The following is a 25730-nucleotide window of genomic DNA, read 5'->3' as shown; positions in this document are numbered from 1 at the left end:
AGTGATCAAAGTACTTGACAGTGTCCCTTAACACACGCACACACAAGCCCCTGGACAAAGGAAATCACACCAGCGAGGAGGTCAACACTGCCGGAGGAGCAGCTGGCATCTGCATAGTTCTAGGAGGAAAGATTGCAATGGTGTTGGTGCTAATAAGTGTCATCCTGGCATTAATTAAGAGAGTGCTGAAGTATGTACGTGTGTACCTGCGGAAAACAAAGTGCATGAAATAACACACAAAGTACGTATTGTAGAATAAATTTATTTACCTGATACAAATGAAACTAGGTGTGATGCTTCTTACTGTCAGCATGTAAATAGACAACTGATCTTATTTACAACTTCTAAAGATCACACATGCAGTTGTGGTAACTGGCTAAGTCGTTTGCTGCTTTTTAGATAAATGCATCACAATATTTTGTATTGCACCAACATCTGTCTTACTGCCTTAGATTTAAATAAGTTACATTACAGTGCAAAAGAGGTCGATTTGCACACATGATAAAAAAATCCAAAGTTATGAACTGGAGGCTTACGGTTTAACATTCATCTGTAATTTTTTTTTCAATGAATTTTATAAATAGGATAGCATTTTACATAAGCTGTTATAGAGTAGTATGTTTGGATGATACAATACAGAGAAAGATTTGTCTACAACTGAAGGCATGCATTATTTTGATATTGTACATTGTATAAACTGACATTTTACATACAGAAATATGGAAAATTGGCTGACAGCTCCGCAACTCTTGTTCAAGGATAAACAAACTCTTCTCCATGCAGCACAGAACCCAAACTTCTCTGGAGAGAGTTTCCAATTCAGTAAGCTATATTGCACGTTTGTACATCTGTATAACGAAGTCCTAAGGGTACCACACGTTTCTTCCACAGAGAACACAATGAGTTTTGTTTTAGGGAAAGCAAAGAATCTTTACACGATACATGCAGAAGTTTTGGTAGATGTGTTGCTAAAAACACATGCAATGCAACAAAACAACCTTACATTTCTGCAAAATTGTTTAGGAAGCGATTACTCCAGTATTGCTGAAAAGGAAAGAAAGAAAAGGCATCAGTTAATGAAAGGATGAATGCTAAGTACCATTATACAAGCAAGACTTAAGATCAACAGTGACAGAAGGAAGAATGTTAAGTTTGATAACTGGCTGCTCTGTCATTGAAGGGACACTCTCAGGTTACTTTGTTCTTAAAGCTTAGAACCTTCTGGATTACGGCTCTGCTCTTCCGAGTATGGCAGAGCTCTGTTGTCATCAGCGCAGCCAGCACTTCCTACAGAAGACTGCAGTCAAAAAGAATTAGGACACGTTCAGACAGCTTCTGCCTTTCTCTGCCCGACGAGCGGTGACAGATAGGTCTCACTTTTTGTAATTTTAACTTCCAAGTTCCATTCTACAGAGTTTGAGCTCGTAAGAACTTTAAGGGCATTTTTCTAATCAAGACATCATATGGCAGGTTTGGCCCCAAAGTGACCTAACAATGTCCCTTTTCCAAGTTATGCAGCTTCTTCTGGGAAGCAGTAGGAAAGCTTTGAAGAAGTAATTAAACTACACAGATTAATGCATAGGCAAAGGGTAGAGTACAACGTACTGAAGTTACTACTGTACTTTACCCCTAAAATACAGCGTAAGGTGAGCCTTGCATCTAGGAGAGACGACTAGAGTACTCTGAACCCCTAGAACCTGGGGGTGGCTCTCCAAAATACTGCTTCGACACTATTAAAATTTAGGCTCTCCTGCTAAGATTTGAAAATGCATATTAATGTAATTAAGGATGTAATTAGCAGAGATTAGGGAAACAGTTAATGGTTAGAAGTGCAAAAAAGTAAACAAGACAGGTGCAAAAGACAGACAACTTTGTATCAGTTTTACCTCCCTTCATCTCAGCAAATTCAACCATCTTTAAGCTGTTTACCATGTATATTCTGTGCATCAGCTGTGTTCTTGGAACAGTGACATGACTGCTGTACTGCATTCTATCATCAGATTAAAAACTCATTTTATTACCATTTGCCTTCTCCAAAATAGTCTCCCTACAAACACGAGCCTCCTAGAGCTCTGACAGACCGGTATGTATTTTTCTGCAGCCTCTCTCATACTTTTTATTCGCGACAGTATTTTGGGAAACCAAGTATGAACTATTTTTATTGCTTGGATGCCAACAAAAAGGAGCAGCTCATTGTGTAGCTCACAAACAGTACTTTGAATCACATTTGAAAGCAGAAAGGACCAGAGGCAGCACAAAGATAAAAGCCCCCATCTAAATATTCGACGTATGACTGCAGCAGCCTGACCCTTTTCTTTGCTCCGACGCTGACTGGGCTACTGAACGCTGAATTCCGGAGGAGCTGGCTGCTCCCACACCAAACCCTGCTGGTTTCCCAGCGTAAGCCAGCATCCTTCCCGGTGTTCCTGGCACAGGGCAGCATCAATCCCACGACTGATACTGGTCTTACACACCCCTCACGCTAGAGAAATCAGCAGTGACACGTGAGGACTCCTAAGGAATCCAGAAGACAGCAAAGATGAAAAAGCTCAGCGAGGTGAGAGCAGGGAGAAACAGAAAGTATGAAGTTATTTTCTAAAAACGGGGTAGGAGATAAAGCCTGGGTAACTTTTGAGTTATTTCTGCTGAACTAAGTGCTTCTGTTTATCTGTTCGCAGGGCTAACAGTGAAAAAGGAGTTACCTATTTCTATCCCCAGATGACCCTAGTACAGTGGAGGTTAGAGAGGAAGGAACAAATTAAGGTAGAGTTGCAACTCTGAGATGCTGGCCAGTAAGTCTGTTCTAAGTTGCCAAGTCCTCTGTCCTTGGCTTCTCTTGCTGAAAGGACAAGAACAACAGGAGCTGCACGATTAAAAGACAAGCATTTTAGTTAACATGTGCTCTTGCAATGCATTACTGACCTCACAAGTGCATTTCTATAGTTTCTGTAACTGAAAAGCCAAATCGCCAGCTGCCCTCTGCTAGTCCGACCCTAGAAGAAGCACTCAGCAACCGCCTCCAGCCCACTCCGCCGAGAGGCAGGTCAGGATCAGACCCACAGCACCAGGATCACAAGGAAGCTCTGATTCCAGGGCAGGGTGCTTCGCTGCCCAGCTTATGGTAGGTCTTAACATCTGGCCAGTCCAGACCACACAAGGCTGGTATGTACCATGTAATAATTTCAGAAAACTGAAATACTGAAAGCAAAACAACAGCTGCCGCTGCGCCCAAGACAGGTAAGTGCTGATCTTAGGGAACCCTACTGCTCCACTTCTACAGGAGAATTCGGACAGCAAGACTGGGAGAAATAAAAGAAAACAGGTGTAATTAAGATCGCTTGGGCTCTCGAGGAGCACTTTATAAAACCTGACTGTTCCTGTACCCCTAGGAGCCCGCAGGGATGAATGCCACTCCATTTACCTGCCAGTCATCCAGCTTTCAAAGGCAAACTCCAAGGAACACGAGGCCCTAATGCAAGTGCCCCCAAGACACACGGTATGAGTAGGCTCTCATGTCAGTATGAAAATCCATGACACAAGCAGTAAGATTCATCTTCAACACAGACAGAGATCCAACAAAGAAGCTGTTGAAGACTGAATTCTACCCATCAACAGTCATTTCCCCTTCAGCTCGTTAGAGATGGGGAAAAGGAGTATTTGGCATAATAGACAGGAATAAGATTGTACAAGAAGCAGAATCGTTCGTGGTGACTGTCAGAGATGTGGCTTTAGAAAAGCCCACCAACAGGTCACACAGAACCAGCTTTCTAAGGTTCAGTGGCATTCCTGCCCTGGAAAACACCTGTCAATAACGTTGGGAACACACAGAATTAACTTGCTAGTATTTGTTTCCAACAAGTAACATCCTTTTACATATTCTGATCTCAAGGAATCCTAAACCCACATGACCTATTCTTTTCCTGTTTCAAGTCTCACATAGCGTATTTATTATCGATACAGCAAATGGCCGGTGCTGGCCATCGGTTTTGTGGTACGCAAAACCTTCGTCTGGCAAAGACGGGTTCTTCCACACCAAAGAGGGCATTCAATGGGATTTAAATGCTTACAGTTTGGCAACGCACCTGCTCCGTCATCAGATCCAGCTCCTCTGAGTCACTTCAGCATCAAGTTAAACAAGTCAAAGCCTATGTAAACTTTGAGTATTCACAATGCAGTGGGATTTCAGATAGGGTCTGTGTATTTGGAGGTTAGCATCTGTATTTGAAAGCTTGAAACCTAGAGAATTCTCTGTGCTCACTGGATTCCAGCTGGCACCAACAGAACATAGCTTTTAATTATCATTTTCCTCTAAGAGGAATCAGAAAGCTGCTTGAATCCGGTTATTAAAGCAGACCGAGCCAGCACAAGATAACACAGCACCTGCTACTCTACAAAGACATAATGACCCCAGTACAATTTTCAAAGACTATCCTGTTAAGCTGAGACCATTCTTTAGTCTTTTCATATGACCACTGTACAAAGTCTTTCCACTCACTGGAAACCATAAGCTGTTTTTGCAAAGTGGAGTGCCTACACTTTGAGCACTACGAGACCAGGGAAGGATGGTCAGCTCAAGAGTGGCATCCCCTATTTCTATTTCAGGGCAGGAAAAAGCTTTGGAGTAAACCAGTACCTGACCACAAGTACCAGACTGTTTTGGACACTAAACATTCACGTTAACAGCTGTCAATGTCTTAAGTTACAGATTTATCCAATTTTATCTCAAACTTAAGACTACAAGCTGTTAAAGTCTTGGGGCACTAAGACTCCTGGGTGCTATAAAACAAGACCCTAAAATACACTAAACCAAAAGCAAGTGCTTTGCCTTTGGTATCAGAAATTTGAGCTTCAGATCACAAAACAAGAGTCTAAAGTGGTGATAATAATGTAGCACAGCAGAGTTTGACAAAACACAGCATGGGAATGAAGGAAATTACTATTTATTCTTCAACATGTATACAGCATACGCTATTTTACAGCAAGTCACCACTGGCATGGTGAAATGGAAGAGAAATACTCACTTTAGTCGATGAAAAGTTGGAAGGCATTGGAGAAAAACACCACAGTTAGGACTGTTAATGACTTACACATTGTTGATACAGGACTGAATTTGAAAACATGCTTTAACATTTACCGTAATAATGAAGGTGGTTAGTGCCACATTAAAATAAAAATAGTTCTATACAATATGTTCAATTTGGTCATGTGCTATTTACAGATTTTACAAAAAACACACACGAGCTTGTTACTTTTAAGTCAGGCTAACAACAGGCCAGCAGAGTAACTCCATGTATACAACTATCATTAGTGCCCTAAGTGTAGGAAATCCAATTTCTAGCTATGCAGTGCAAGTTATTTTTCCAGGTCTCATTACAACTTTTGATCATTGGGGTGGGGTGGGGGGAAAAGAAAATGAAAGGATCTGACACATGTAAATAAGGTATTAAAACCCAACTTAAACCCTCTTTTGGGTTTTTTAACAAACAGACTGTGTTTGTTAAAAAGGCTTGGTTTAGATTTAAGTAGACAGCCCTGTTCCTATCCCTGCATAATGGGCAACACTGGCAAAATAAGGTCTGTTACAATAAAATACAATAGACAAATAAATAATCTAAAAAAAAAAACCCCAAAAACCAAAACCAACCCCATCTATGTTGAGAGTATGGAAGAACCCCAGCAGGCTGCACCTGGAATGGTGTTTTCTGCACGAGCAGGATTAGGCATACCTCATACAGAAACTGGTGTAAACAAGGACAGTTCAGAACTGAGAGTGAGGGAATAGGAAGAGGGGAAACAGAAGAAATCCTGACTGAGGTAGCAGTACTCTCCACCCAGCGCAGAAAGTTCCGCTTATGAAAAAAAGCTGACTTTGTGACAAATTTAAGTTTGGATGATCATGCAGAAGACAAACAGTTACATGCTTTTTTAGTTTTAGACAACACACATTCATTCCCTAAAATCTGCTGCCAAATTTAGTTTGATAGTGTCCGCTGGCTCAAAAAAAATTTATTTTTTACATAATGAATAGACTATTGAACAGAACACTGTACATGCTTCTCATCTACAAAAAAATATTTGCATAAAATAGTGTTAGTTCTCTGTACATGTCAATGGACACTTCAACTGTGTATAAAAGAGGAATATATTGCCCCCATTGAAGTCAGAAAAAGCAAAAAACCAAAATCTAGATTATGAAACCTCCATCACCGGCAAGTATGTTCATGTGAAAATTCAGCAGAAATAGACAGTTGCTCTAAACAATAAAAAAATTAAGTTAAACTTTTTCTTTGAATGTAAAACTTGTCACCATGTCAGTCAAGACCAGAACATATCACTAAAGTTAGTGTCTGTACTGTAAAGCCAGATAACCAAGGGCATAGTAATGAACACAAACGGCCAGGAAACTCCTTCGGTGCATGCTGACAAAGAACACGGTTTGGTGGCAGGCCGCACACTATCTTTACCAGGTTCCAGGTAGTTACGGGCCACATATTTAAGCGTTTCATCCAGCAGAATGACAGGTAGTGAGATTTTCAATACCATCAGCCATTGTGTCACATTCAAAGGTGTGATCTGGAAGATAATCTGAAAGAAAAGCCAAGTGTCACCTCTTTTCTCCCCACTCCATCCCTTGCCTTAAGCTCCAGACAAGTTTTTGCTCTGTCTCCAAGCTCAGGGATGAGTGTAAGATACATGCACTTACTGGTAGCGGTTCCACGTAAAGGATAAGGAAGTGGAGTGACATGGACAAGCAAATCGCGCCCACCAGCCAGATATTTTCCCATGGAGGCATCCTCATCAAGGACTGGTTTTCTGATAGACTGCAACAGAAACATGGTGCATATTGTCTGCATGAGACACCAATAAAACTCAAAACATCAGAAAACTAGCTGGAAAGAAAAGGAGCACGGCAAGTCACAATTATCGCAGTCATGAAGGAAAGAAAGATGCCAAGACAGGAGTTTTATATATATATATATATATATATATATTTATGTTGCGACTTTAAGCTACCTTGGAAGCCTGCTTAGCAAAGCAGTCACAGTTCAGCCTTGCATTTATTTCTGAAAGCTTCTGTGTGTTCCTGCTCACACCTTTTTGGCTAAGACCCCAACATCCTCTCCCATGGGAGGGGCAAGGGAAGGATGGGCATGGCAGAATCCTCCCCCATTGATCGTATGCCTGGAGACCCACTTCTGAAGTTCACGTAAAGACTGGCTATACAATCTTTATATATATAACAGGTCAAGTACTTGCACGTTCTCAGTGCATGTTCTGTAATTTTGCTCTTCAGCTTCAATCTGCATTTAGGCTATGCCGTAGAAGAGGCCAAGATCCAGAACATCAGATGTAGAGCAGTATCTTATTATGTAGGACTACTGCAATACGCTTGTATTTAACGTTTATTTGTTTTTAAATTAACTGACCTCTAAGCTATTTTAAGAAAAATACCCTTGACATTGTGCTATTTAGTGGTTTCCATTTATAATCTAATACTAATTGGCTAAACCCACACTCCCTTAGGGCAGAAAAAATTATTTTCCATATCTTCAGCATTCTTATTTTAGTTCTCCTTGATATCACTTTATACCAACACAGGAGGGATAATTTGATAGATTAAGCTTAGATTAGAAATAACGGAAAATATTTCAGTTGCTCATGCTTAATAGAATACCAGAGTGAACTGGCACTTAAAAATATACCTTATGATAAGAGATCTCAAATGTTACCTAAGAGCGTAATTTTGTTTGCACTACCCAGATTCAGAAAGGAAGTATGACTCATTCTTCATTAACTGAGCTGTCCATACACTAAGAATCAAACTGCACAAAAAATAGGATTTCTGGATAAGGTATGCAGCAGCTTTGCCTTCTTATTTGGACATACGAACCTGTTGAGAGCATTGCACATCTCTATGGTGACAAGTACAGAAAGAGCCATTGTCATTGGATACGGAGACTCAAAAACCACGCAGTCGACACCAGAGAAGTCTGGATTGTCCTCTTTGCACTGCAGAAAATGGCTCTAGAACAGAACAATGTGAACTCACTTCCACAGCTTGTTAACTTTTAAAGTGTACAATAGGCAATTACAAAATAAGGGGCAAGTATAAAAAGACTCCTATAAGCACTGGTTTAAAACTTTTGCCAGCTTTAGACAAATCCCCTTTAGTCTTTTACTTACAAGACACCAATTAGTCCTTCAAATTGTCTAAAAGCTCAGGAATCCCACTCTAAGCTTTAGTATTAAGACTAAGTAATCATAAGTTTTACAGTGACAAGTCTGAAAATGTGTTGTTACACAAATTTCTGTAACCTACTGTTTTTCTACAGTCATTTAAAGTTGTAAGCATGAAAGAAGCATGTACCTCCCCTCTCACCCCCAAAGACATTAAACTGAGCAAATACCAGCTGGTAAAAGGTAACTCTTGGACCACCATCAGCAGCGATAAACCACCAAGCAGCAGCACCCACTGTGGCAGCACCAACATAACCTTAAAAAAAACAAAGTGCTTTTTTCAGCATTGCAAATTGTATGCAAGAGAAGATCTCACTTGCACGAACTTCAACCTCAAGACCTTCAGTACTGGAAAAATATAAAATTGTAATTCATCTAATTTCTGTGCAAGAAATCTGCTCCACCAGCGGTAAGTTAAATAACCATTAAATATTGTACTAGTATCTGCTTGCAGAAGCTGACAGCTAGAACTTAAGGCAAACAAGGATATCACTTAAGAATCATCAACCTGCAATTTTTCTTTTTTCCTCTCAGAACTCAAATGTGTCTGTAGTGACATTAACTAATACTGAAGTTTACTTAAAGATCTATGAAGTCAGTTGGAAAAAATTAAGGTCACAGCTTTTGGCGTGAAGACAGAGACAGATACTCATTCTAGCTTTACAGTACTATAGCTGTATTTAAAGTTTAAATTACTTCCGTTGATTTCATGAATTTACACTCTTATTTTCCTCAATTTTAGCCAGGCCAGCAAACCTGTTGTGTTGTTCTGCTTAAGCAGGAAAATGGTAGGTTAGATATACAACAGGTGCCATTTTCAGATTTACAATTAGTTCTACGCACTCCCTCAACAGCTAATGCAGATGCGCATTCACTAATGGCTGGTCTTGGTTCTTCACTCCCAACCCCACAACATGCTCATCCCCCTAAAGGCTGACAGGTATTGCACAGACAAGCTAAAATCTGCTGTCTCAGTGCTTTGAGAAGAAAGTATTTCAGCCTGGAATGAGCCAAATGGGAAAAGGCAAGTAAGTGGCTTCTCGAGTACAGAGGTCTAACTTGGCCCTAGGTTCATCTGCTCCTGAAAGGTTTCTCATTTTTGAGGACTGTAACATCACCCACTACCAGGCAATTCTGAAGGTCCTATGCAGTTATAAAATTTCTAATGGTTTCCTAGCTGTCAAAAATCAAAAGATTCTGACAAAGTGGTGAATGTCATACTGATGTTATGTGGCTAGGGTTTTTGGTGCCTACAGTTGCTAACAATGGAAAAAATAAAAATCGCTACTTCACTGTTCTGATCACAGCCCTGCCTGCAAACGTGCAGAACAAAGTGTGAATCTTGAAACAAAATAAAGTAAGAACACCAGCTCCACAGAACGTCTATTGCTAGCTTTCAAGATTCCGGCATACAAGGAGATTAAACTGCTTTCAAACGGATCTCAAAAAAAAAGATTGTACTTGCCTAAGTTTACTTAAAAATAAGACACTATTACTACTTACATCCAATAGCTAGGTAACGGAAGAAGAGCCATCCACTGATCAGTGGCTCTTTAGGGTTGCGTGGTGGCTTATTCATGATATCAAGATCAGGAGGATTAAAGCCCAGAGCAGTAGCAGGGAGACCATCCGTCACAAGGTTTACCCATAACAGTTGGACAGGAATTAGAGCTTCAGGAAAACCAAGGGCAGCAGTCAAGAAGATACTATAAAAAAATCCACCAGTTATAAGCTTATTCTTGTGCATGTAAGTCAGTCCTTTTAACACTTAAGCCTACGCCTGTAGCAGCATTTCTGTTCTCTCATGGAGAATTATTCATTTAATATTGCAAGCTGAATATTCACATTCAGAAAATGAAACATATCAAAGAGCAAACACTTGTAACCATTGACATGTAAGTTTTGAAGCATTATCTTCTTCTGGTAACTTCATGAACTGAGACTTCTCTGATTTAGCCTTGGTTTTTCCCCACTCTACTTGTCTGTATAGGTAAATATATACATACGTGCATAAAGGCTTGCAAGCCATTTTCTAAAAGACACTAGAACTTCTGCAGACACAATAGCATTTTAGCTCAAATGACTAAGCTTCATTTAGCTACATTACTGCTTGCAAGATGAGTCCCTGCAAAAATTAAATGAACACATAACTTTCAGGGCTCCAAGCCTGAGTGAATCAATAGAACAGAAGCAGGGGCTGCAGCAAGAGCCATGTGAAGGACAGCTTTAAAGTTCACAAGAAACAAGGCAAGAAAATTGCTGCGTTATGTTCCACTCTGGGAGAAAGTATGCTTTGATATAAGCAACTGTTACAAGATTAGTATTTACATTCTGTTACCAGAAATGCCTTCTGTGGCATTGCGTCACCATTCCTTCCTAACACACAAGACACATTCTTCTGTAACTTGAGGTTAAACAAACATCCAAGTTATATCTGTGACTAAGCTATCTGAAATACCAGACCTTGTAATATTTGATTAAAGTTTTTATTTTCCTATTCCAGAAAATTATTCCAACTGCAGAAATAACTGTAAAGCATTTAGCCACCTACTGAGCTAGAAAATTATATACAGTATCTCTCTCTTGTGCTATGCTAAAATTCTCCAGTAAAGACTAGGCTAGAAGTGTGCAGACTTCCACACAATCGCAATGATCAATTACCTGGAGAACCTGTTTCTCTGGTTTTAGCCAGAAATACTGGAAGTAAATACATAACTAAAAGTCTCCATCATCACTACTCCAGTTCAAAGAAAAAAACATTTTAAACCTACCAGACAACTTCTCCAACATTGGAGGAGATCAAGTAACGGATGAACTGTTTCATGTTGTTATAAATTGCACGTCCTTCTTCCACAGCAGCTACAATAGTTGAGAAATTGTCATCTGCTAAAACCATTTCAGAAGCGGTTTTAGCTACTGCAGTACCAGAACCCATAGCAATTCCAATTTCTGCTTTCTTCAACGCAGGGGCATCATTGACACCATCACCAGTCTAAAAGAAGAAGGGGGTACGGTGGGGCAAGAAAAGAACATCAGGTGGGCACTTACATACAGGACCATAGAGGAATTTTGTACTGGGTGTGCGTCTGGATCTTTAAAAAAAATAAAATAATATATCACTTAAGTGCAGAACTGTTCTGAGGCTTTGAGTTCAGGGAAATGTGGAATCAAGTGTCTTACTGAAAGACGCATTAGTCTGAAAAGGCATAATTTGGGTTTGAACACAGCGTGTGCCTTTCAAACCAAGTAAAAGTTCAATTAACTTACCATAGCTGTAATCTCATCAAAAGACTGAAGAAACTCAACGATTTTAGATTTGTGGGAAGGCTCTACACGAGCAAAGCAACGGGCATGGTGGCAAGCATCTCTCTGGGCAGCGAGCGAGAGTTCGTCAAATTCACGACCGGTAAAGGCTTTCGTAGAAACATCTTCATCTTCCACGAAGATACCAATGCGACGGCAAATAGCTACTGCTGTGCCTTTATTATCACCAGTAATCATAATAACTCGAATACCAGCTTGTTTGCACAGCTTTATAGATGATGCCACTTCAATTCTTGGGGGATCCAGCATACCCACACAGCCGACAAAGGTCAAATTGGTCTGGAACGAGACAGCACCAAGTTTGAGTGCAAGATCCTGCAGACTTCTGATCTGACATTAGCAAACAATTGTTTTGCTTGCATGCTACGTTATCATCTCTCAGCACAGTGACGTTTAACTTGTTGTCCACAATTTCTGTGGTTCTACATTGAGCAATTAAGACACTGAGGCCTTTGTTATCCTGCCATTTGGTCAAAATCAATGTATTATGAATTACTTGCTCTCATGTAAGTACTTTTTTCCTGAAAAGCTTACTTCAGAGTTTCTTACCTGTTTCACCATACTAAGTCTACACAGCACTTTAGCTCTGACACTTAATTCAGAGCTGGAGAGGAACTGAAGTCACAAAACTATATGCAAGTTAACAAGAGAAGGTAAGTAAGAATTTAATGCTTTGGAATCAATGCTACGTGGTACCATCTACATGATGATCATATGGGAGGACAGTTCATTTGCAGAGTATGCCACACTTTGAAATGGGATCCTACCTTTCCAAACATATCTTGCTTCAAACGTGCTTATTTTTTAGTTAAAACATGCTCTGCTTGTCAGCCTTGCAAATTCAACCTGCAAGCAGTCAAGTCTTTCCTTTCTGTCATCAGTGCCAGGAGTGCAGAGGACAAGCCAAAAGCTCTCATGCAACTGCTGTCCTTTCCCACCCCCCTCTAAATCCTAGATACAGATTTCATCGGAAAATTACAGAGTAGCTATGATTATAATCACGGACTGAGCTTTTTCAGCTGACAGTATGGAGACTGGAAGTGAACTTGACTTTTAGGAGCACAAAATGGCAGGTATGTTTCATCACAAAATCCCCAAAGAGCTCTTACAGTTGAGCAATGTCCAGCTAAAACCCATTACAGCTGAAACCACAAAGCAGTATTTTGAATACTTTCCAGTCAGTCTCCAAGAACAGTTTAAGATGTTATGATCTTGAGGACCTTACATATATACAAAAAATAATACAATTTTCAGCTAGCTGTTTAACTGATTTCTTATACTTTTAGCCAAGCAGCAAGACATATACCAGCCATCCAGAACAGAGTTTCTTCAAAGACACACATAGTCTCCTCTTAAACTGAACATTCCTTCCACACGTGGTTAACTATTGTGTCTGACATCAAAAATATTCAGAAAGATAAAATTCTCAGATGTAACTTTCTCAAGAAATAATCAAATGTAAGGAGAATCACTGTTCTCCAGTTTGGAAGTGGGAAAAGCATTAGAAGGATCTATTACTAAACTTACCTCATAGTTAATGAAATTTGAGGAGTCCTCAAGATTCATTTCCTCTTTTCTGGGTGGATTGTCATGGGTTGCCAGAGCCAAGCAACGCAATGTATCTCTACCAGTTCCCCATTCTCTAATAACAGACATTATTTTCTGCTTAATTCCTGAGGTTAATGGTATTTTAGCACTTCCAACACGGACATGTGTGCATCTGTCAATTACACCTTCAGGAGCACCCTGCAGAGTCCAAAGGGGGGGGGGGGGGGGGGGGGAAAAAAAAAAAAAAAAAAAGTAGTAACTTAGCTTAATAGGTCCCTTCCCACTGCAACATTTTCTCAAATTAAAGTCTTTATTTCATCTTCAAGGTGCAGCTTAGTTGCATGATAATTTTTTTTAATATTGTGCTACCTTTGCAGCCATTCCATAACTACACTTTCTTAAGTGAGGAACTGACCTTAACAAACATCTTACTCATAGATGTGCGGCTTGGTTTGTTCGGTGTACAATAGACAGACATAGACTTTCTGTCTCTTGAGAATTCCAGAGTAAATTCTTTCTTCATGAGTTGTTTTATCACCTTATGAAAAAACAATAGCATAAAAATGCATTTAGATAATACATACAACAAAACTCACTCCCCAGTGAACTCCAGATAAAAGAGTACTGACCGAGTTGCAAGCATTTGCACGTTCAATTCTAGAAAGTCCTTTCAAGTCTGTGTCAAATACATTCATCTTTTCAACCAGGCAGGTAAGCGCTGTTTCTGTGGCTTCACCAACTTTCTCATATACTCCCTTAGCCTTTAGTTAACAAAGCAAACAAAAACACAGGAGTTTAAACCTCACCTGGAACCTACCAGAAAAAAAAGTTCGAGTTTCACAATGGGAAAAAAAGCTTAACAAGAATTACTATGGCTTACAAAACGAGCAAAACTGTTCTTAAAAAAAGCAGCTTTGAAGAGTATAATTTGTAGGAGATTTCAAGCCTTTACTCTCAAGACCAGCAGAGATGGATGTCAGTACTTTATCATCAAGCATTTAAGTCAGTACAAGATGTGGCAACCTTATGAAAGCAAGATAAAGCAAGAAAGTAGCAGTGCATTCTACACACCAGGATCTCCAAGTTCCAGATTACACTTGGTGCCTGGCTTTCATTTTCTCAGTGCTCAACAAACAAGTGACTCCCAGAATTAATACTTAAAGGAGAACCTAAATACTCTCACCCTTGACTAGGAAGGAGATTTACCACTGAAAGGTATTACATAGACAGATGAGAACAAACATTTATCCTCATTCTCACACTCTCCTCCGTTCTAGGGTATGTACTTACTTCGTTGTAATCCAAAGAGGAATCATTACAGAGTGCACAGATCGTTGCAAGTTCCACAAGGCCATCATACTGGCTACATTTAATAAGTTTGTCATCTTTATGCCTTTCCAAAGGAAGAAAAGGGGGAGATTTGAGTTAGTTATTTAGTATTAGCATTGCACCTTTCCCCTTCTTTAATCCCTTTACTGTATTTCCATTTAGTACAATGCTTATTAGTTATGGACTCGGAACTACAGAACTAGAAATTGTTGAGAATAACACGTTTGATAAAGGTAAGTTCTGAAGTTTAGATCAGAGAGTCATGATCAGAATGACATGATTATTAATGAAATCACTACTTGAATTACAAAACCTTATTTCCTCCAGTGACAGGCATACAGAAGAGAGGAGCTCAGTGAAGAGGCACATGAAAGCAGTATTGAGAGTACACAAAGGACTTTGAGGGGAGCTCCAAGTAGGAGAGGGATACTGTTGGGATACCTTAGGAGTTCAGCTTCCTTAGCCTTACTGCATATTCTCCAGATTTACTGCCATGCATGAAATGTATGTACTTGGCAGGCATAAAAGCAGATTTGGCCTCTTTAATTGCTTAAAAATTAATCTTTACTGTATGTGAACCTCCTAAGCCAATGAAAAGCTAAGCCATTTCACAATACAAGTTCTACTACAGAAGAAATACTCTTTTCTAGTAGTCATATATACTACATGATGAATATCTGAAGTCTTCAGAAAGAGGGAGGGTACATTTTCCTAAAGCAATGCACCATTTAGACATCGTAAATAAGAAGCAGCTTCTTTGCTTTCACATTTGGAAATGAAATTAATTTTCTGGAACATTTAGCATGCTTCTAGAGTAAGCATAATAGAATCAAGGCTGTTCAATAATGTTATTTCCCCTGCTACCAAAATTAGCAAGACATAACTAGTATATAACATCTTTCATTAAAGCTCTCAAGGAGGGGAAAAAAGGTCTGGTGGTAGAAAGACACGGATCACTACTCTGTTAAGAATTCATGACATCAATTATGACATGTTCTATTATGTAAGCTTTTGTTCAGTCGCTTGTAGCACTACAAATTCCAGTGTTATATGCACGTGAACAAAATGCATCTTATAAAAAACAAGTATTTTTTTGAAGTTTCATTTTGCATATAATTCTACAGCCACAAGCAGTAGCTTTAAACTCTCATCTCTTCAAAATTCCCAGCAGCTCTCGATTTGTCACCTCATCTATCATGGCCAATACTTCCTGTTTCCACCTGTTCTGAACTTGAAAACTAGCACACTTGAATATCCATAATTCGTTATACCAGGGTTGTTGGGTTTTTTGTTGGTTTTTTTTTTGGGGTGTGTGTATTTTTTTTGTTTTTTCTTCCCTTGCCTGTGTGTTCCTTATCAACATTTTCTGAAGAAGGGCAAGTGCACTGGAGTCCAAGTTGCTGGGGTCAGTTCTGGATAAAGGTAATTTGGTTGTTGGGTTTTTTTTTTCCTTAGAACTTCAGACTTTTTGATTAGCTAAAGATGAACTCATCTGAGGTCAAATGAAAATGAAATCTGCTAACTTTTGCCACAGTACTTAATTGTTGTTAATTTTATGCCCTCAGTTTGCAAGTAAGTATGCACATCGTGCGTGCCGAAATCCAGCAAAACTACCTGAAACTGTTCAACAATCTCCTAATATCCCTGGGAAATTAGTCAGTAAGAAATTCTAGGGTTTTTTTTCAATTAAAAAAGTATTTGTCATTTTGTATTCTGAATGTCTCTCAGATGAAAGTTATGTATCAAATATTTTAAGAATGAACGAAAAATTATTCATTTATTGCAAAAACACTTCATGGTTACGAAATAAGAGTTGGCTGCCTACACAGCTGTGGAAGACAACAGTATCTGAATTTAAGCACAACAAAGAAACATCTGTCAGGACAGTTTGTAGAACTAGAGCAGGTCCTGCTCGGGGCTGGTGCAATGGACTAGACGGCCTCAGCATCCCCAAACTTTGTTTGCAGTGGCAGTTTGCAATCGAAGGTAAAGTCAGTCACCTCACTTAAAAATCCTTACAAAGCCACTGATTTAAAAAAAAAAAAAAAAAAAAAAAAGGCTGTCCACAAATGCAGAAATAAATCAGCCTTGAAGGTTTGGGAACTTAGCTATTTGTTTCCTCATGCTCCAATAACAGCCTTCTGTGGTAATTTCCCTTTCACAGAATGTTCTTTACGTACGTGAATGCAGTGCGATTAACATGCTTGTTCACATTTCCCCAATTTCAGCAAGTAAAATAGAACATTTACATACATTGATGACCGTCTTATAGCATGGTGACAGATGTTGAGTATAATATTTTATTATTTTGTTTATCTAGAGCTCATCCGAGACCCGCTAAAGCATAATAGTTGGATGCTTTACAAGGTCTAGAATGTCACCTTGCCTAAGTAAATGCTGTCTCCTGAAATAAAAGCTTAAGCTTTTGACAGCAATTAGCTTTGAAACAAAAGAGAATTGGGGGATTAAGTTTTTCAGCTGCTGAGAACACCATGGTCTTAATTGCTATGAAAATTGAACTGAGATAATCACTACTGAGATTGGTGAAGATTGCATGGAGTCAGAGGCATGCATGTACAACTCCACAAGGCTGAAATGTTTACAGTAACTGGTTCTTAATTCTAATTCATACACAGTAGAATTCTATTCTGCAAACACAATTGAAGCGGTAAGATTAGAAAGACATAGAAGACTGGCCAAGTACAAGGAGCTGTGACAATCCAGTAAAGAGGATCGCTCTCCTTCTAGAAAGAGAACCCTAAAAATTCCTGAAGTTGTCAGATGAACCTATCCCACTAGTAGAAACTTGCAACTGATAAGTAAACTATATTCCTTTCTTAAGGCAGTGGGTTTAACATCAGCTCAAATACCAAAAGCTGAGACAAACACATATCTATTCAAGTACAGATACAGAGTCCAACAAACTGTGAGGGCAGAGGGCAGGAATTTACAGTGAATTGAATTGAAGAATTAACTCTGTAAGATGCTTTACAAAAAAAATCTACATTCTCTGAGGCAGGGGAATTGGAAATATTGAGCTTACAGATTAAGAGGCTCACCTGTTCAGATTTATGCTGGTTTTTTAAATAAAAAAGTAAAACTCATTTTGAAGCACTGGGATAAGCTAATCTCGGCCCAGTAAGATTTTAGTTAAAAAAAAAAAAAAATCCTTTCAACCTACCCCTAATTTATTTTCAGATTAAAGGAACACTGCAATATTGGAGACTGTATTAAGTAAGCTTCACAAAGGTTTACTTTTCTAGATTTTAACTTGTTTTTACTTTTAATTATTTTTCCTCTCTAGCCTTTCAGTGTGCATTCTCACTGGCTGAGCTTTCATCACTGTTGAGTATTACATGCATCACTTTTCAAGACTAAAGTAACAGTCAATGCACAAACAGACAAATATTTAACTTCAACAGAACACTTACACTTCTCCCATGGGAGCATATGTTGAACCAGTTACAGTAAATTCATTCAGAGAACAGCTATCTCCTTCTACTCTGTCCAGGACAAACATCTGAAATTACAGTTAGAAGCGTTACTATCTTTGAACAATAATTAATGCAAGTTATTAAACAGGTCTTCAGCAAACAGGTACAAGAGGCAAGTTCGGGTTGAATAAAGAAACTAGACAAAACCAGATAGGATACTCTGCACTTCAATCCCACGTATGTTTGAACAGCTCCCTATATGGAAGCACAAAATACAGAAACCAGCACTTCTGCTTCACAGATCTCATTTGAAAAAACTTGAGTTGTGGCATAAACATTGGAAGAATTGAAAAACACATACACTATGTACACTTAATTTCAGCTGTGAAGACTACTTGCACATCCACTTGACAATCCTGACTATAGCCAAGCTCTTCCTGGGCTTCAGACTTATAAATTAATTCTCATTTACATGCTTGAAACTGCAATTCCAATCAAAAACAGCGTAGGGCAGCTTGGAAACTGACAATTCTTGCCAAAGTAAAAGCATCTACAAATACAAGAAGCTTCTAGATCTAAGAGGTAAGGTTTTAGACTAGAGCCAGACTATGGCCAGTTTCCCTTAATACCAGCCACTACATGAAAGTGTTTCCTTTCCTGGTTTTCTAGTTATAAGTCACTTTACCATCCAGTACACTGGTAGCTTAAAACCATTCAGACAGCTCAAGTGCACTTCCAGCACAGGCTGAAGTGTTATTTTCAAATACAGACACCAGTTTGAAGGATGCAGTTGTAGCCCACAAGACACCTGCATCTCAAGTCTTTTCTTTGTTTTTGTTTCCCTTCTAGGCAAGCTGCAGGCAGAACCGCTGCTGGGAAGATGGGAGATAAAAAAAACAGAGTGCCTGAAGCTGTCATACTCTTATGATTTGCTGGAGTGTTAGTAGAGAAGAAAATAATTTCTCACTAATTGATAGTATATCTTAATGGAACTTCTTATCTGTTGGCTAGTATAAGCCATTTTGCCATACCACGTTTTAGCAATGTCTTACTTTACCTTCATTGTGCTGCCATATGATTTAAGGCAAAAAGCTTCACAAGATACAGCCTAATAATGAGGTTTCCCAACTGAGCTGCATCGATGTCTGGAGACCCTATAATCTTCAAAGTCATTTTAAAAATCAAAAAGCTAGACAAGCTGATCAATTAAAAGCCCACAAAGCAGAATAAGTGCGTTCTCAGAGGGAGATACCACAGGACATTAAAAGAATCCCTCAAGTCTCCTCCTAAAGCACAGAAATTATTTTCTGACAAACATTTTAGTATAGGGCTCCTTTGGACACTCAGGAGTTACTACTTAACACAGACTGAAACTACAAGTAAAATTACTGTTGTAAACCTGCCTTCTCCAAAAGCTAAGCAACCTCTCTACTTAGAGTGAAACCAAGAATAAGCGTATTGTTTACAGATATTATTAGAATTTTGCTACATTTTGCAGGATCTTGCAATTACCCATCAGAGGTTAACTAGGAACCAAGTCGGTTGTACTGCACAAGATCTAAAACATTTAGCCCTCTAAATATAAGGAGTAAGGTATTTAGAGCTTTTAAATAAACACAACTTAAATGATGAGTTAACCAGGAAGCCTTCTGCTTTTGGCATCTGCACGATTAAAAAATCCCTGCAAAGACTAGGGCAGTTATGCAACCATACTGCAAGTAACCTCCTCTAGAATACTGATGAGCAGCTACTTTGTGTCTCTTAGGTATAAATACTACAATACTTAAGGAAGTAGAACAAGTCAACCACCAATTAGAAAGAAAGAGCCATCAATCACATGAGAATGAAGTGCTTAAGGCTTACAAACTTTTGTCACTGGTATGCAGTGCTCAACATTTACACATTTGGAATTCGAACCCAATGAAATGACTGAACATTTGATGTCATACAGTTGTTATGCCCCTGAACATCTACAGTTATTAAGGACTTAACATTTTCTCCAGAAAATTCCTACAGAGAACGTCAAGTATATGGAAAGCACAGAGAACTGACAACTGAACTTATATTACATTAAGCAACTAGCTGTTAAGAGCCTCAAAATTAATCAACACCAGAAAGAACATGGGGGGGGGGGGGGGGGGGGGGGGGGAGCAGGGAGGAGGGGCACATAACTTACACTTACCTAAGAATACACCATACACTTAAGATGACCCTGGGAATGCTGGTGACAAGGTCAACTGCACCTCCAAGTTGCCAGATTAGTCATACAATATGGCACATTGAAAACACTAGTGATCTACATCAGACCAGTAGGAGCTACTGAAGACACCCAAATAAAGGTGGAACCACTCAGTAGTGAAAATACCTTGGATTAATCAAGTTCCTGTAGTAAATCATCTATCTTTTTTCTCATTGCTAAGTTTCTCCACCGGTCATCTTGCTAAATGAAAGAGGCAAGGATTTTACACTTACATACATCCTGATTCTACAGTGTAACTATGCTACCTTTCTGAAACAGGATAAATCATACTAAATAACTACCAGTAGACAGAAAGGCTTATAGACAAGTCAATGGAAAACTGTTTGCAAACAACTTTCTCTCCCATCAAGTGCTGGAACAGCTATTTTTGGCCATGACTAAATAAGGGAAGAGATAAAAGCCTTAAACACTACACAGTGGAAAACTGAATTAAAAGTGGAAGCTTATCTTAGGAAAATAAAGCAAGATTTTGACGATATGAGAACCAAAAGACTCACAATCGAAAGAATTCAAGCAATGCTGGCTATTCAGAGTGGCTGAGAAGAAAAAGGGAAGAAGCTAGTTCAACATACCCTGCAGACTGACATCTGATTCGTGGTCAGAGTACCAGTCTTGTCAGAACAAATAACTGACGTGCAACCCAAGGTTTCCACAGAAGGAAGACTTCTAACAATAGCGTTCTTCTTGGCCATTCTCCGTGTTCCAAGAGCCAAGCAGGTGGTAATGACAGCAGGCAGACCCTCAGGAATAGCAGCAACAGCAAGAGCAACGGCAATTTTAAAGTAATAGATAGCACCTCGAATCCAGGAGCCACCATGAACTGGATCATTGAAGTGACCAATGTTTATTATCCAAACAGCGATGCAGATAAGGGAGATGACTTTAGACAGCTGCTCTCCAAACTCATCCAGTTTCTGTTGGAGTGGGGTTCTCTCTTGTTCGGTAGCCACCATCTCATCACGAATTTTTCCAATTTCAGTGTTTACTCCTGTTGCAATAACCACTCCCATAGCTTTACCAGCAGCAATATTAGTACCCTAATGTAAATAAAGAAATGGAAAGAGAAAACTTGTGGTCAATCTATAAACAGGTTTTGGTGGTGAGTTTTGTTTAATTTAAAAAACACAAAACCACCAAAAAACACCTTATGCGAGTCCAGACTGTTTCAGCTATGACACAGGAAAAGGTAAAGAGGAAGAGAATGACATTGCCCCAGTACCTGTAAGGGAATATGCCAGTGCAGAATTTTTGCTTACAAAATGGGCTCAAAATGAATCGGTATTGATCCATTACAAGCAACACAGTCAAACCCAGCTGATGAGTAAGGAGTATGTATTTCAACTGGGAATCTTAAGTGTGCTTTCCTTTCTTTTTTATGAGGATTGTATTTTGCCAGTTTTAATGTAATAGAGGTGCTCTCTGGGGCTCCCTTTATAAACCTACTTAATATAAGAACAGTTGAATTTTCTACAAGGAGCCTACCAACAATAAAAGAATTTTTATTTTGTTATCTGAAAGTCATTCAATGCTTCCTTTAAACAAATCTGAACTGTTTCATTCCTATATAGAAAGCCAGTTCTCATCTTTTCCCTCACAATACTGCAATTTGTGTGGGCATTCTTATCAGTCTTAAGGACCATTACTTTAGAAAAGCAGTGTAGAAGCACTTTAAAAGTGCTCCAGCCTTCAAGACTTTCTGGCTAAGGACAAAAATCAGTTTCCTCACATAAACTGGTTTCAACAAGCATCTTTCCTAAGGACAGCTTTTATTACAAGTTTCTTCTAACTTTTAATTCATTTAGTTCGATGTACATGGACACACACATACAGATGCGTATAGAGAATACGGCAAAGAAGTCATACAGTTTTTACCTGAACAACTGAAGTTCTGCACATTTTTGTTTATCAGCTTCATTATTATCTTATAAAAGTTTTGAAAATTTAAAAACAACTAACTCACAGAAAAAAGCATGTTCTTCTTGTCTTGGTTTACAGCACGAGGATCAGGCACAGGGTCAGTGTGCTTAATAACAGACACAGATTCACCTACGATAAAGATAGTAAGTCTTAAGAAGATATACATATATTATCTTAAGTCCTGTAGGGAACCAAAAAGTTGTAATCCTTAGTCCTAAAGTTTTTTTAGATAAAGTTCTTTTCCTCAAATGATTTTATTTAATTTCTGAAGTGAAACAGGAAATATTTCAGCTGACTTAAAACCCAAACAACAGAACGGCTGGTTTTTAATGAAAATAGGAAGGAATTTAAGTGAAAATTTTATATAGTTAGAATTAATGAAGCATACACCAAGGAACAAGAAAAGTAAGCAGCTGGTACTCCACTCCTTTTAACGCAGCAAGATCTACCGCATGAATTAAGATATTTTGTGAGCTTTGCATGCAGTACCAAGCATTTCAGTTCTCTATGCACTGCAAGAGGTATATTCTTATTTAAATAATTAAGATGTTAGCACAGTTACACATCTGTGATGGTATACATCACAGTTACACTGGCAGACCTTAAAAAAAAAAAAGAAATAAGAAATTAAGTGTCATGCAGCCATCTGTTAGTTAACTTCTTCAGCTGGAAGTCTTCAGAGAACTCTTCCATAAAGACCTCAGATGTATCTATAAGATGTCACACAGGTAAGAAAGGTTTCTTTTTCTACAAAAACCAGATGTTATTTACTACATCAGATTTCACGAGGTAGTGCTCTTGGCTTCAGTCACAGAGTGAAACTACTTTTTCTAAGCTGTAGAGTGCCAAAGTTTCCTACTTATAAAAGCTGTCTTAAGTAGCATCTTAAGACTTCAGTCCTGCATTATTAGTTAGGAGACTTAAGCATCAACTTAAAGTAGTCTGAAAACAGAAGGTTTTCTTTAAAAAAAAGAAAACCAAACAAGCTGTTATTTAAACAAAGGCAAGGAATTACTCCCTTTATATAGGCTTCTGGTAGATTATTTCTTCTACTTATGTCAGTTCTGATAGCTTGACAAACACAGAGCGCCTACACTTTCGTATGCTAAACATAAGTAAGCTTAAACAGTTCTGTACAATTCAGGATCTGTACTGAGAAACCTTGGGGCCTGTTTCAAGACAGATTTAAGGATCAAAAACAGGTTTCTTTATTAATACTTTACTAGTTTAAAATCCAAGGTTAGTTAACATTAATCTATGCTACCAAAACAGGCAGACAGATCTTCGTGTTCCAGCTGAGAAAAAAATGTTATAGCATGCTTGGCTGATTCCTAGCTTCTTTCCTATATTCAGAAGTACTGCTACTTTGTTTTGTGTTCAACAAATCTGAAAAGTGCTCTAAATATAGCTCCTACACTTGAGAACCGGTACCAGAAAACACATGAATGTGCCTTCACAGAATTTCAGCAAATAAGGCTTCAGTGTACTGAGTCTCTGGAAACAGCATTTTAAAGGCTGCCTGTATTTCAGAAGTTCTGCGCTCTCGTGAGAAAAAATGGGTAACTGTCACAGAAGACATTTAGTTACAATCTCCATACTTTCATACTTGAGCAGTGACAAGATATTCAAACCTAGAAAACTGAATGAACTAGAATAGAAATTCTTTTTTTTTTTTTTCATTTTAGTTTCCCACAAGTTACCAGTGTGTGTCTTGGCCTGGGCTGGGGTGAAAGGAAAGAAGAAAGACCAAAAAAGCATTACAAGTCTCCGCAAGAATGCTCATCCCGCTGAAGTGAACGTGTAAAGTCGATGATGAAGCAACATTTAGCCACTCTCAGATTTAAGTTACTAGATCAGAAATTTACTGCACTTGAATGCAACACAGCAGTTGAATAGCTACAGGCTTGCTTCTAATGGGTAATTCCAAACAAACAGTGAAAAGGCACTTTCAATTATGCACATAATTATCCAAAATTCACAGAAACTATACCTGTGAGAATTGACTGGTCTACCCTTAGAGTTGTAGATTTGATAGAAGTAATTCTTATATCAGCAGGAACCTTGTCTCCAACTGCAAAGAAATGAAAAAGACAAAGTTAGAATTTTGTTATTTGAGAGATTTCTAACCAAGCATACCATTACCTCTATCAGCCAGGAAAACAATTTTCCAGTAACTGTTCAGATGCATAAGATTACTAACAGCTTATTCGTGCTTTTGTGGTTTGCAATACTCCAATTTTCTGAGTATCCAATATACTTCAGCAATTTAGATTTGCCTTAAAGACCTCTACCCTTACCTAACCTCAAAGAAAGAAGTCGTAAATCACTGGATCGTGACCACTTAAAAGCAAAGCATTACCACGAGAAAGCGCAATTTCAGTATATACCCATAGCTAAAACAAATAGAGTTTTGTTTTCAGAAAAACTGGTCCCAGAAAGTCTTCAGGTTGTTTTCTCTATGCCCGAAGTCAGTCCTCTGCTCTCCAAAGATCAGAATGTTATCACATTTATTTATTTAGATACTAAAAGAAGTTGTATTTTCCTTTTCTTTGGCACCAATTGTGAGAATAACCTGCTTCTGCAAATCTGCCACTTTAATGTTGTACTTTGAATACTGACAGATGTATGATGTGAAGTTGACTTCCAACTCTGAAACACCAGCTATATTTTTTCAGTAATGCTACTCTATTAAATATCCCACAATCCATACCCAGTTAAAATTTTCACAGAGCTCTGTGTTTTTCTATGCTGCATTTAACTTCTCACATATATTTCTACTTTGCAGAAGACAGCACTGGAGGGAAAAAAAAAAATTAAAACCCACAAATCAACAAAAAAACTCCACTAGCAAGTGTCTGAGACCCCAAGGCAGCAGACAACACAAGAAGCTAACAGCACACTCCTAAAGATGGCAGAGTAACAAAGTCAGTTGCCAGAGCTCTGTGGCTGGTTTAAGCACCTCTTATCATCCTAGAATTAATTATTCTCCCTTCCTAACTTCTCTTATCTAGCTTTTAAGAAAAAAACCTAAAGCTCCACCATTTTGTGACTGCAAATAAATGGCTGCATGCAAATTAACTTGCTAAAGCATATTAATGAGTCACGTTTCTGACTCATGGGGGGGTGTTTCTACATTCTGCATGTCAATATTGCTAACGAATGCACAAAATCCAACATTTCTAATGTAATTCAGCACTGCAAGTATTCAACTGTCAGCTTCTTTTTCATTATAAAATAATGCAAAGAAACAAAAGAAGGGAGAATAACTAGCTAAAAAGAGCTGATGTTCTCAGTAGACAGAGTCTGTGTCCCTGCAGTAAAATCAAAACAAGCTGCAATTCCTGCAGGAACTGCTTATGCAACTAACAGCAACAATGCACATTAACAACTAATACCATGGATAACTCTGCAGTGGTGTTACAGCCTCAGAAGATCCAACCACTCACACAGGAAAACTATGGAACAAAATGCTGAAGAGGAGAATTAAGTGCTACTTCAAACCTTAAGTAAACTTGCACCACATGACTTTCTGTAAGGTCAAGGAAATACCAACCATTAAAACCAGCAAAAGATTGCTTGCAGACTTAGACATGTATTTTTGTAAGCGTATGTATATGAAGAGATCCAATAAATAGCCACAAATTCCCTTTTTCTATTATAGCCTGCGAAAACTGATTTAA

At 38.6% G+C, this 25730-nt stretch overlaps 1 protein-coding gene across 2 annotated transcripts in view; it reads right to left on the bottom strand.

Moving 5' to 3' along the window:
• Positions 1-246: 246 nt before the first annotated feature.
• The window catches only part of ATP2A2 (ATPase sarcoplasmic/endoplasmic reticulum Ca2+ transporting 2), a 48699-nt gene continuing 23215 nt past the window's right edge, over positions 247-25730 (bottom strand). The window contains exons 6-21 of one of the 2 annotated variants that reach the window (XR_005830100.1): positions 24041-24121; positions 22094-22179; positions 20706-21170; positions 17871-17959; positions 14401-14503; positions 13740-13871; positions 13526-13648; positions 13090-13308; positions 11506-11841; positions 11010-11230; positions 9742-9944; positions 8409-8494; positions 7892-8025; positions 6704-6821; positions 5022-6585; positions 247-1044 (exon numbers count right to left, since the gene is read on the bottom strand). Coding sequence is in view for 1 of the 2 variants with exons in the window: in XM_040610226.1 (XP_040466160.1) it covers positions 6316-6585; positions 6704-6821; positions 7892-8025; positions 8409-8494; positions 9742-9944; positions 11010-11230; positions 11506-11841; positions 13090-13308; positions 13526-13648; positions 13740-13871; positions 14401-14503; positions 17871-17959; positions 20706-21170; positions 22094-22179; positions 24041-24121 (2666 nt within the window). In the remaining variant the exon portion in view is untranslated. Of the gene's footprint in view, positions 6586-6703; positions 6822-7891; positions 8026-8408; positions 8495-9741; positions 9945-11009; positions 11231-11505; positions 11842-13089; positions 13309-13525; positions 13649-13739; positions 13872-14400; positions 14504-17870; positions 17960-20705; positions 21171-22093; positions 22180-24040; positions 24122-25730 lie in introns of both variants that reach the window. The other variant, XM_040610226.1, reaches the window with a different exon arrangement.

Source organism: Falco naumanni, chromosome 1, assembly GCF_017639655.2.
Source record: "Falco naumanni isolate bFalNau1 chromosome 1, bFalNau1.pat, whole genome shotgun sequence".
Lineage (NCBI taxonomy): Eukaryota > Metazoa > Chordata > Aves > Falconiformes > Falconidae > Falco > Falco naumanni.
This window is presented reverse-complemented; position numbering and strand designations above follow the sequence as displayed.